This window comes from Oryx dammah, unplaced genomic scaffold, assembly GCF_014754425.2.
Source record: "Oryx dammah isolate SB20612 unplaced genomic scaffold, SCBI_Odam_1.1 HiC_scaffold_5, whole genome shotgun sequence".
NCBI classification, from domain to species: domain Eukaryota; kingdom Metazoa; phylum Chordata; class Mammalia; order Artiodactyla; family Bovidae; genus Oryx; species Oryx dammah.
Genome location: NW_024070189.1, coordinates 105,741,297 through 105,753,868, shown reverse-complemented (window position 1 = coordinate 105,753,868; position 12,572 = coordinate 105,741,297). Strand labels below are relative to the sequence as shown.

Below are 12,572 nucleotides of genomic sequence, written 5' to 3'. Positions count from 1 at the left end.
AGTAGTCCCTCAAAAGTGGGACTGATGGGGGAGGAGAAAAGGGAAGCTTGAATTTCACTTTACATGCTTCTATAATTGCTTAATTTTTTTCAACAAGCATGTACTTCTTCTATAATACAAAAAAGAGTAAAAAAAATATATACATTTGCCTGGAAAAAAGGAAACTATAGAAAGAATGAGAAAGAATTAATACCCAAAGTAGAAATTAATGGACTAGAAGACAGATAAAGTCCTCCTCCCAAAGCAGGAGTGATAAGTAAAGAGCAAGATCTGGGTTTTGAGCTCAAGATGGTAGACAAACTCTGCCATGTGTACAATATTACAATTTGGAAATGTGAGATTTTAAAAAGCTGCAAGAAAATACTCTCATGCAACTAACAGAGCAGATCTGAATGAAATAAATGATTTCTGGAAAAATATAAATGACTAAAGGTTTTTATAAGGCTTGCTGCTGCTGCTGCTGCTTAGGAAACCAATAAACTGACCAAAGCTGTGCAAAAAATAAAAGTGGTCAAAGTATGCAGATCAAGAGCTGAAATAGTTAGACCAGCAAGTTTTAACAAACATTTAAAGAAAAATAATTCTTGCTATAACCAACTTTTGTAGAAAATAAGAACAAAAAGAATATTATCCAGGTTATTTTATGAGGTTATACAATTCTGACACTGAAAAGTTACAAAGACAGTATAGAAAGGGAAGATTCAGACAAGTGTCACTTGTAAGTAGAAACACAAAAATCCCAAATAAACCACAGACATTAAGTCTAGGACACTAAAAGTATATGTACGATGACCAAATAAGATTTATTTTAAGAATGCAGGAATATCACAATAGGAAGCCCAAGAATCAATTCAATTATAATTATGGGCTAAAAATGGATATGACATCTCAATAGATGCCAGAAGTGTTGGATAGCATTCAATATTCATTTAAAAAAATTAATTGATTTTAATTGGAGGCTAATTCCTTTACAATATTGAGGTGGTTTTTGTCATAGGGTTTGGGACAGCGGCACACACGTACACCTGTGCCTGATACATGTCAATATTCATTTTTAAATAAAAATGCAAAGTTAGAAGAGAACAGCACTTTCTAAACATGAGAAAGAGGGTCTCTCAGACAGCAGCAGCAAATATTCATGCTTCATAGTGACATGTAAGAGGCATTATGTGGACGATAAGAATAGGCCAGGGGCTCAATCACATCTATTATTTAATAAAAATCCCAGACAAATTTTTATTTTGCAATCGACAAAATAAATGACGTTCAAGGTCATCTGGCAGAATAGAAAATGGACAGCCTCAACTAAATCTGAAAATGTGGCACAACAAAGTGGGTAGGAGGTGAACTGCCAGAGCGTAAAACACACTCTATGGCTTTGGTAGTTAAAAGACTATGTTACTAGCATAGGAATAAAAATATCCAGAGACTAAACAGAGAGTCTACAAACAAGCCTCTGAGTATAATGGATATTTCAACACATGATAAAGGTGGAATTTCAAATTAGTAGGCAAAATAATAATATTTGATACATGATAGTGAAAAAACTGGTTTACTACTGTACTTATACGGAAAACAAACCCTGAGAGAGCAGAAAAAAAATTTTATAACAAATATTCTGACAAATGGTAAATATCCTTATCTATAATAAAGGAGTGGAGAAAGATGGAACATTCAAAAAAATGGGCAAAGGATATGAACAGGTGAACCACCGATGGCTTAATGTTTGTAATACAAAATGAAAAAACCTTGTATGATATTTATAATAAAACATGAAAAAAAAACCCAACAACTCCATCATCCTAGTTTCAAAAACACAAATTTGAGATGAAGAGTTTTTTCTGTCTGGTTGAAAAAGACCAAGAACGCTCACATGCTTTCACAACACTCATGCAGAACTTGTACAGTCTGACGCAGCAATCTCAAACATATCCTGGGAAAATTATCGGACAAGACTTAAACACAAGTATAAGGATATTCATAACACTGTCATTATAACATGAAAATGACTTACATTAATAAGTACTGGTTAGGGAGAATCAAGAAGGAGGGGATATATATATTATATATATAATTATATGTATATATATATATAAAATTATGACTGATTTGTGTTGTTGTATGGCAGAAAACAACACAACACTGTAAAGCAATTATCTTTCAATTAAAAAAAGTATTGGTTAAATAAATTATTGTATATTCATAAAACGGATGACTCACATGGTCATTTAAAATGGTTTATATCTCTTGACATCAAGAGCTGTGTGGAACACATTGTTAAATAAAGAAATTACAAAATGGTGTTCTTGGAATAATCACATTTTGGTTTAATGAAAAAAGAAAGCTCCAAACATCTGTCTCTGAGATACCAAGATACACACACACTCACACCTTTTATTCATGTGCTGGAAGGATATATCCCCAAATTTAACACTGAATCAGCTGTTTCTATGAAACGGGACAATATGTGATACTTTGTTTCTTTTCAAAAAAACTTCTTAAAAAAAAAATAAAAAACTTCTTTATATTTTTTGAAAAATATTCAACAGGCCAAAACAAGAAAACTACTGGGGAAAAAAAGAAGCTGATCTGGTCATGGAGGGATTGGGGAAGCTTTAGATTCGTGTTCAAACATGTAGCGGGAAGAAGGCGGGGCAGCGGCCCAGCCACAGTTCCTGATGCCCTGAAGTGGGGTAGAGGTTACAGTGGGGTAGAGTGTCTGGATTTACAGCCTCCAGCACCTCGAGCTTAGGCCTCAGCCCTGGCTACTGGCTCCCATGCAGGAGGAAAAGCCTATCACAAGGCTGTCTCCAGCAAGGGGCACTCTGCACCTCACGGCCTGAAAATTCCTGCTCCGTTTTACCATCTGACTTCCCAAATCTCTCCTGAGTCTGTTTTCCCACTCCTCATGCAGACTTGTCTGCCCCAGACTTCCTGACTTATCTGCTCCATGTTTCTCCATTCCCCATTCTTGGTTGCTTCTAACTCATGACCCAGATGGTTGCTAGCTTCAACTTTCTCAGTCTCAGGCCTGACCATTGCAGCGTACTGCCTAAAAACCTCCAATGGTTCCCGAAGTTCCAAGGACAAAAGCTGAAGCCTCTAGGATGGCATTGATGATGTAACACCTGGGCCGGCCTCCACCTCCACCTCACTCACTGAGCAGGCTGTGTCCTAGCCACGGAGAACCATTTCCTGTTCCCAGACACGCCCTGCTCTCTGTGTGTGCCTTTGCCCAAGCTATTTTTCACTCTTCCCTGAGACTTTTGCCAGCTGTTCCAGCTTTGGTCCAGCACAGCACCCTGCACAGCCCTTTGCCAGATATCCCCTGCCATCTGCCCCTTCTTGCATATGTCTGCAAATTCAATGTAAAATCCCTGGCCCAAATAAGACATTTGATCTAGAGTCAAAATTCCTATCTTACCTGAGAATCCAAATCTTCTCCTTTTAAGCAGAGGTTGGCATCAAGCACATTGAGTCCCACCAGCAGACCAACAATCACTGTCCCTTCTTCCTCCATCATTAATGCCTCAGGCTCATAGAACTCACTGAAAGACATGGATAACACAGGAACAGCTTCACCACCCTTCTACTGGACCTATCCTGACTTTTCACCTCTTAGCTCGTGGCCTGGCTGCCTTGTGTGCACTCCCTTCTGCCTTTTATTCCCTCTCTCACTTTAAGTTCTGTGATCTCTTCTCTGGCCTCTCCTCTCTTCCTGGGGCTTAGAATGGACCCCTCCCACCTCTGGTCTAAGGTTAACTTCTCTGGTTGGACCCTGGACCCCAGCTCTTCTCATTAGGCCCCTGTGTTCCTAAACGCCACTCTGTCCCTCTTGTCCACCTGGCTGCTTCTTTCGTCTTCCCACGTGGACTACTTCTACACACACATTCATGTCAACATGAAGTGCAATCCTGCAATCTCCACCCCCCTGACCCGGAACAACACTCTTCCCTCTCTCCCGCGTCCCGGGGAACACCGCCTGCTTTGACTCCCTTCCCTCCCAGTCCCCCTGGCCACGTGTAGTGAGGCTCCATCTGCGACTGCTCTGGTCACCGGTGATTAGCTAATATACCAGCGTGTGTCTGAGTGCGTAAGAACTTGCTATCCTCAGAATTAGTTGTTTATTTATTTATTTATTATTGTTTTATTTTTGGCAGTGAGCCATGTGGGATCTTGGTTCCCAGGCCAGGGGCAGAAGCTGTGCCCTCTATAGCGGAAGTGTGAAGTCTGCACCACTGTACCAGCAGGGCCGTCCCAGAACTAGCTGTTCAGAACAAAATCCGTACCTCCAAGCTATTCAGTATAATGGTCAGAGAAGAGTACAAGGTATGTGAATTATCTGAAATCAGTATTTATCATGAAAGCATTTGTTCAGTAATAAGCCATGACTTGAAAAGAATCGAAAATTTCGGATCACAGGCCATACTGTAAAAGATATTTTTATTTCAGTTAGATAAGAGCATTACCTCTATAAAGATTTTTTCCTCATAAATTCTCGTATTACAGAGAAAATTCCTCTTATAATGATGTCTTTTGTCTATAAAGTTATAAATATAAAAAATGAACCCAGTCATAAATTTCAGAGATAGTGCATCTTTGCTGATGCCAAGAGATATAAAAGTTTACAAACTGAATATGGAATCCTAAAATCGGGAATCTAGGTATGTTCTCTTATAAAAAGCAGGGTTTTATAATTTAAAATGGCCCATTGAATCTAGCTCAAGTCATTTTCCTCCTATTATCACCCAATCAAATACTATTTTGTTGAAACTTAATGGAGTATGCTGTCAGTTACCCAATCTTAGGTATTTTTGAAGAATTACCTTCAAAATGAAAACATGAATCTTCATTCATAAAGATTTCAGACATTAGTGCTCAAAAAATAAATTTCTGCTATTTTAAAAGTAAGCCACAGAATAATTACACTTCATAATAATCTGAATAAAAACTGTACAGGCTTGTTCAGGTTTTTGCATTAACATCTTACAGAGAAACATGAATGAACCATTTGGCCAAGTCAATACATTCTTATTTTAGTTCCTAATGATGTACAAAACTATGTCCTAATTATGAAGCAAAAACTAAGCAAAGATAAGTGATGAAATACCTCAAGAGATTTTTATTGTCTACAAGCACTTTCAGATAATCTGCCAGTTTCTTCTGCATGAGTGCAAGATAAAGCCAAGCTCTGCCCCTTCCCACAGCCGTCCTGTAATTCAAACAGAGGATCAGACTATTAAAGCATTACAACAACAAAAACAAACGGAAAAAAAGCCAACTTAGCCAAGGGGAAATATATTCACATACACACACACACACACACACACACACACACACACACGCACACTTGTGAATGCAAAGGTGTCCTGGGGGTTGCAGGAACACTCTGGGAAGGCTGAGGAAATGGCTCATTGCATTTTTTTCGGGACTATTTGAAGTCTGTATCATAGGCATATATTTCCCTCCCTCCCTCTCAAAACAACAACAACAACAACAACAACAAAACCAGCAAAATATTTAAGCCAGAAACATCTGATTTCTGGAACAAATACAATTAGATAAAACTTTGCATGTATTCATAAATTTCACAGGAAGCCAGGAAATACCAGGTTAGATTGATGAATATAGAATACAGTTATTAAAATACTGAACTCACAAGATTTCTAAGGCATTAGCTTGAAATTTATTACATCAAGTTTATTTTTGACACCGTAAAATACACATAATATGAAGTTTACCACCTCATCCATTTTTAAGTGTACTGTTTAGTACTGTTAGGCACATTCACGGGGTTGTGCAACCAGTCTCAAAGGTGCATTTTGATAAGATCTGTTTTAAAAGAAAAAAAAAAAAAAGCCTCCCAAATATAGACCTACCACTATTTAAGGAAAAAAAGATACTGTTCTAAGCAGAGTAACTGCATTTGTAATGTCCAAAAGAGTATTAGCGGTACTGCTGTAATCAATATCTGCCTCAAGGGGCTAGAAGGCACCCAACTTAATATAAAAGGCTTTGGATTCCCCCCACCTTTCAATAAATGACGTGAAGTTAGAGTAAAAGAAGAAAATAAATAGGAAAAATGCACACTGACATGTCCTGCTTGGTGGGAGTACAAACTGGCACAATTCTTTGAGCAGGCAACTTAATGCCAGCAGGTTTTCAAAGTTCTGCTTCCAGCAACGTAAGGAAGGAACTGAGGATGTACACAAAGACGTGTGTTGGGTCTGGTCAGCACTGCAGTTTGGACAATGAGGATTTGAAGACAACCACAAAGCCCAAAGCGGGAGGGGCTAAACAACAGATGCTACGTGCTCACTTCAAAACCAAAGTTGTGGATGAATATTTAATATGGAAAAAGGTTTAAAGTCTACTATTAAATGGGAAAAAAAGCTACGGTATGTACAGTTTAATACTTGGTGTTTTCCCCAGTTCTCCTTCTCTGTTCATTAATATACTGCTCCTAGTTAAGGTTCACTTCCCAAACATTTTTCGGCACTGGAAATAAACGTTCTTATTTTTCTTCCCTTCTTACAAAAATATTAGTATGTTACATATGCCATTCACTGAATAGCTGTCATTTTGCCATTCTTTCTGTACACAGGGAATTTCCTGTTTATGTTTTCATCGCTTTAAGGTGTTTCACTATTGGACTGTGCCATGACTTATTTACCTAGTTTTTAATCTAGGCCATTTCTAATCTTCTGCTGTTACAAATAACGCTACAACAGACATTTCTGTACATGCGTCATTTTCACATGTTAGGTCTATGAGATAAAAGCCCTAGAATTACTGGGTCAAAAGGGAGATGCACTGGTGGTTTCCGTGGTTAGTGCCAAACTGTCTTCCATGAGGAGTGCAACAGTGATGCCACTGGGGGAGGCAAAGGCGAATTAAAATAGAATCTTCTTTATTTGTCTGTCCGACTTTGTACTGAAAGGATCTACAAGGATATTGACCAAGATATTAATTGAAGTTTTGTTTTTTCTGAGTAGTAAGCTAATAGAAGCATCTTTTTTGCGTGTTCTTATTTCCTAATTAAAAATTATATAATAAGAAAAAAGACTGTTTTTAATTTCCAAAAAAGGAGAGAACCTTGTCTATTGTCTGGATTTAAATGCCAATACGTGAAATCGTATTCGTTGTGTAACAGTATGTTTCATAATGAACCATATGAAAACAATGAAAAGTTCTGGGTACTGGGCCACACTGTAAAAGACATTTTTATCTCAATTAGACAAGGAAATGAAACTCGAGAGAGAGGACTCTCAGGACTCAAAGTCTGTCCTGCAAGTTTCAAACTACCTCAGAGCAAACAGTCTCTATTCTCCAAAAAAATACTAATCATAACTTCCAAAATACTGTAGAAATTTTAGAACTTTTGCTCCTGTTTAATGAAACAGTAAAAACACTGCAGCTCTTTATGGAGCAAAGCCAGTAGTCTTTTCTCACATGGCTCCCAAAAGGCTACTACTCCAGAGGCATCAAGAAGAGGGAGATACTCTGTATTTCCTTTTTGGCAGACAAAGGGAGGATTTTGATACTTAAAACTAGTTACTTGTTTAGCATCCACAGTGTTAATAAGGGAACAGAAGCAGTGAGTTCAGCTGAAAAGAAGCTCTTTGTTAGCATAACAAGACTTCAGAAATGCCCCTGTGCCTAAGTGGAAGTAGAAGCCGAGTGCAGAAGGCAGAACCCTGCTCCATCCAATCAGACCACCCAAGGACAGGGTCTCTAGAGGGCGTGAGCTGGCTGGAAGGGATGGACAGGAGGACCACACAGAGAACAACTGAAGAAACAAGGCAGATGTGGGAGGCTCGTGAAAGCGAAAAGTAAAAGGGTTAGTTGCTCAGTGATGTCCAACTCTTTGAGACCCCATGGACTGTAGTCTGCCCGTGCAATTTTCCAGGCAAGAATACTGAGTTGGTATCCATTTCCTTCTCCAGGGGATCTTCCCACCCAGGGATGGAACCCGCATCTCCTGCATCGCAGGCAGGTTCTTTACTATCTGAGCCACCAGGGACGCCCAGGAAGACCACAGCTGGTGGGGGAGGCGGGGTGGGGTGGTGTCACCAAATAAATACATGAAAGTATGTCACCTGCTATAGGCTTTCACCTTAGGTGGCACAGGCCCACAGGGCTGAACCCAGGTCAGAGACAGAAGGCTTAAATCCTCAGCAGCAAATGAGTTTAGCAAGATGCAGAGGGTTTCAGAGGCCAGGAGACCTGTGTTCTCTTCCTGGTTCGGGACCTTAGGCAAGTTACTTAACCACTCTGAGTCTCAGTTTCTGCGCTTGCAGATGGGAACACCAACAGCTTAGCTCCTAGGGATTTGTGGAGGATGAAATGAAATAATGAAGTGCTAAGGCATTGTCCTTAGCACAATGCCTGGCACTTGGCAGGGCCTTAGTCAGTCATGGCGGCTAATGTAATTATCCTAAAATGGAATGGGCTGGCTCTGCAGAAGAAGGTCGAAGAGAGCCTGGACAGTTAGGTTCCTTGTGGAAGACTCTGCAGGGGGCTCTTGTATCGATCCCAAGATCTCCTTCTCCTCCTGGAACTGCTCTTGTAGTGACAATACTTTTTCATTACAGAACCTTGTATGACAAGCAGGAATCACGGTCCTCATTTTAAAGAAAAGGAAACTGAGGCTCAGAATGGGGCAAATTTTGCTCAAGTTTATGTGGAGATTGAGCAGCAGAGCTGAGACTAAAGTCTAAGTAAAGTGTGGCTTGTGCTACAGTTTGTTCTAAATTAGAAGATGCTTTATTAGCAAGGAATTGAGAAATGGATAAATACAAGGGAGTTTTTTTTTTTTTTTAAAACATCAAATTGATGTAACTACTTCTCACTCACTTTAATTCTGGTAGATTTCTGACACTAGTGGCTATATCTGATGCTTCTGGACAAAGTTTCTCCACCAGCTCCAAAGGACCAAAGAAAGATTTATTTTGGCCAATAAAACTCTTCTTAACTAAAAGGGAAAACAGAAGTATTATTCATAAGAACAGTTTGCAAAACGTCTTCAGGGGCCCTCAGTCTCTCTCCCAAAAGCCAAATGAAAGCTATGGAGCTGCACTGCTTACTCCTTCTGATTCAGTCTTGGGGACTGGGAGAAGCCAAGTACCAAATGAGCTCTCCCTGCTTCTGATGACAGGGTTTCTCTGTCATACCCATTATGTTCCCTCAAGTATTTACTGCCCACAAAATAAAACAAGTGCTCAAATAATCACCTATGAAATCCTTGCCCTTCTCCCTCTTACCTGATGCCAAAGTCAATTCTTGATTGACTTTGTCAAATCATCATCACCATCCCTCATCTGAACTGCTGCAATAACCTCCTAGTGGGTTTCCTTGCTCCTAATATTGTTACCACCCCACCTTTCTAATCTGTTCTCCACATAGGTGAAAGTTTTTTTTAAAAATGTAGGTTAGATCTTATTTTTCTATGGCTGAAAATCCTCCAAATACTCATGAAATAAAATCCAACTCCTAACTTGACCTTTAAAGGCCGACGTGATCCAGCCCATCCCAACTACCCTGACCTCCTCTCCTCCTGCTTGGCATGCCTCACTTACCTGGTGTCTTCAAACCAAAATTGGTCCCACTCAAGACCTCTGCACCTGTTTTGTTTTTCTAGAAAGGCTCTTGCCCCAAACCTTTGCATAGTTGACTCCTTCTCTCCTTTAGCTCTCAGCTCACATTTCACTCCCCAGAAAGACCTTCCCCCTTTACCCTAACTGGAAAGATGTTCCCTTGATTCTCTATCCTTTAACCAATCTTGCATCCCTGAATTAGTAGCCTTTTGCAACTATTTTGCTTCTGAATTTGTCTTATCTCCTCTCTAGAACTGTGCTGTCCAAGGTAGCCACTAGCCACAAGTGGGACTGAAATGTACCCAGTGCAATTGAGATGTGCTGTAAGTGTAAAATACACAGTGGATCTTTAAGCCTCACTTTAAAACAGAATGCAAAACATCTCACTGCTGCTGCTGCTGCTAAGTCGCTTCAGTCCTGTCCAACTCTGTGCGACCCCATAGACGGCAGCCCACCAGGCTCCCCCGTCCCTAGGATTCTCCAGGCAAGAACACTGGAGTGGGTTGCCATTTCCTTCTCCAGTGCATGAAGGTGAAAAGTGAAAGTGAAGTCGCTCAGTTGTGTCCGACTCTTAGCGACCCCATGGGTCCAGGCTCCTCCATCCATGGGATTTTACAAGCAAGAGTGCTGGAGTTGGGGTGCCATTGCCTTCTCCGAAATATCTCACTAATAAGGTTTATACTGACTATATACGTCAAAATGATACTATTTTGGCTATATTGGGTTCAATAAAATAAATTACTAAAACTTTATGAGTTTCTTTCTGCTTTTTAAAAACGTGGCTACTAGGATATCAGAAATTACACATGTGGCTTGCATGGCGTTTCTATTGGACCGCGCTGCTCTAGAATGTCCTGTCTTGTGGGCAGGGATCTTGTTTGTTTTGTGCACAGCTGTTATCCCAGAACCCAGAACAATGTTCGGCATTGAAGATGCTGAGCGAAGTTAGCCTGAATTTTCACGCCCCCGCAGCCCCCCGCCCCACGGCCGCGGCTCACCTCTCAGCCCATGTTTGAGGCAATGCTCCAGCACTACAAAGAACTGCTGCAGCGGGGCATGATCTGCATCCAGGCTGCGGCCCAGGCTCAGGGCAGACTGGAGCAAGACCTTGATGCTGAGTTTCATCATGTGCATCAGGTTGACACGCTCCTCCATCATCTGGCCCTTGGAAGCTGTGGAGCGGAAGCAGGGACAGCCTCGTTAGTGCACTGAATGCAGTCCCGGGTGAGGAGGCTAGACGCAGAACAACGAAGGGAAGACCCGTCGGCTGCTCTGCTCCGAGCACTCACGTGCGGATTAACTGGAGTTCTCAGCCAACCGGCCCCTAACCCCGGGAGGTCACAGGCTCACCGGGCGGCTGAGGCCGTGGGTCAGTCTCCGAAGGCTTCTCCCAGGTAGCTCCGCGCGTTGCTACGGCGACGGCCCTATCAGCACTCACTGCGATTGGTGTCTCCCACGCCCTTATTCCATTTTCGACCAATGGAACGATGCATACTCCAGAAAACCTTGCCCTAAGCTAGAAGGCTTGCTGGGAAAGTGAGCTACCCCCTCTCGTTCCTATTGGAGGAGTCCAGCTCGAGGCCACGCCCCCAGGGCTCGCGGGCGCCATTTTGACTTCTCCGCCAGGAGGGAGGTGGCGGCTTCCGGGCTTGCTTGGGGTGGGTCGTATACTAGCCAGAGGGATTCTTGAGCCCCGTTGTCTGTGAGTGCCACCCGAAGCATTCGGGGAAGCATCCATTCCTTGGTACAGGGCTCAAATTCTCGTTGCCCGTCTTTCGTACACGATTAGTGGGCTGTTAGTTTCACAGTTCTTTTGTAAGGTAAAACTTAGAGTAAAATGCAAGCACTATAAACTGGTTCAATTAATAAAAGTTCAATCATTCAAGGTTTTTTTAAATCTTTATTTTATTACTATTATAAATAATTATAAAATATAATGTGCTATGAAGTTTCTTTGTATTAATTGTATTTACACTTAATAACCACTGGAGTTCAGCAATCTTTCATTAGATTATTTTTCATTTTGTTAGGTCAGATTTCAGTTCTCCATCTCCTCTGTTCATGGGATTCTCCAGGCAAGAATACTGTAGTGGACTGCCATTTTCTTCTCCGGGGCATCTTCCCAACCCAGGGATCCAAGGCCCGTCTCTTGCATTGGCAAGCGAATTCTTTACCACTGAGCCAAGAAGAAAGCTCATTTAATATGTAAAAATGTATAAAGGTGAAACAAAATTTTGCTAAAAAGTCTACCCTGAGTTAATTTTGGGGGGGGGGGGGAATTTTTTTTTTTTAATAGTTGTAAGTTTATAACAAAATTGACAGGAAGGTACAGAAATTCCCTTCCCTCACGTGCATCTGGAGAAGGCAATAGCAATCCACTCCAGCACTCTTGCCTAGAAAATCCCATGGACGGAGGAGCCTGGTAGGCTGCAGTCCATGGGGTCCCTGCGAGTCGGACACAACTGAGCGAGTTCACTTTCACTTTTCACTTTCATGCATTGGAGAAGGAAATGGCACCCCACTCCAGTGTTCTTGCCTGGAGAATCCCAGGGACGGGGGAGCCTGGTGGGCTGCCGTCTATGGGGTCGCACAGAGTCAGACACGACTGAAGCGACGTAGCAGCAGCAGCTGCACGTGCATCAGTTCAGTCACTCAGTTGTGTCTGACTCTGCAACTCCATGAACCGCAGTTCACCAGGCCTCCCTGTCCATCACCAACTCCTGGAGTTTACCCAAACTCATGTCCATTGAGTCCGTGATGCCATCCAACCATCTCATCCTCTGTCCTCCCCTTCTCCTCCTGCCCTCAATCTTTCCCAGCATCAGGGTCTTTTCAAATGAGTCAGCTCTTCACATCAGGTGGACAAAGTATTGGAGTTTCAGCTTCAGCATCAGTCCTTCCAATGAACACGCATAGCTGTTATCAAGACTGGAACTTTTTTTTTTTTTTAATAAGGATGAACTGCATTGACACATG

The 12,572-nt window shown here is 41.6% G+C and overlaps 1 protein-coding gene across 4 annotated transcripts in view; it reads right to left on the bottom strand.

Moving 5' to 3' along the window:
* Positions 1-12,572, bottom strand: part of RUFY1 (RUN and FYVE domain containing 1) — a 69,853-nt gene that overhangs the window by 44,318 nt on the left and 12,963 nt on the right. The window contains exons 1-5 of one of the 4 annotated variants that reach the window (XM_040241383.1): positions 10,886-11,488; positions 10,595-10,768; positions 8,857-8,974; positions 5,111-5,212; positions 3,425-3,548 (exon numbers count right to left, since the gene is read on the bottom strand). In XM_040241383.1, the coding sequence (XP_040097317.1) occupies positions 3,425-3,548; positions 5,111-5,212; positions 8,857-8,974; positions 10,595-10,754 (504 nt within the window). In that variant the 5' untranslated portion in view covers positions 10,755-10,768; positions 10,886-11,488. Of the gene's footprint in view, positions 1-3,424; positions 3,549-5,110; positions 5,213-8,856; positions 8,975-10,594; positions 10,769-10,885; positions 11,489-12,572 lie in introns of those variants that run through there. The other 3 variants (XM_040241384.1, XM_040241386.1, XM_040241385.1) reach the window with 3 other exon arrangements.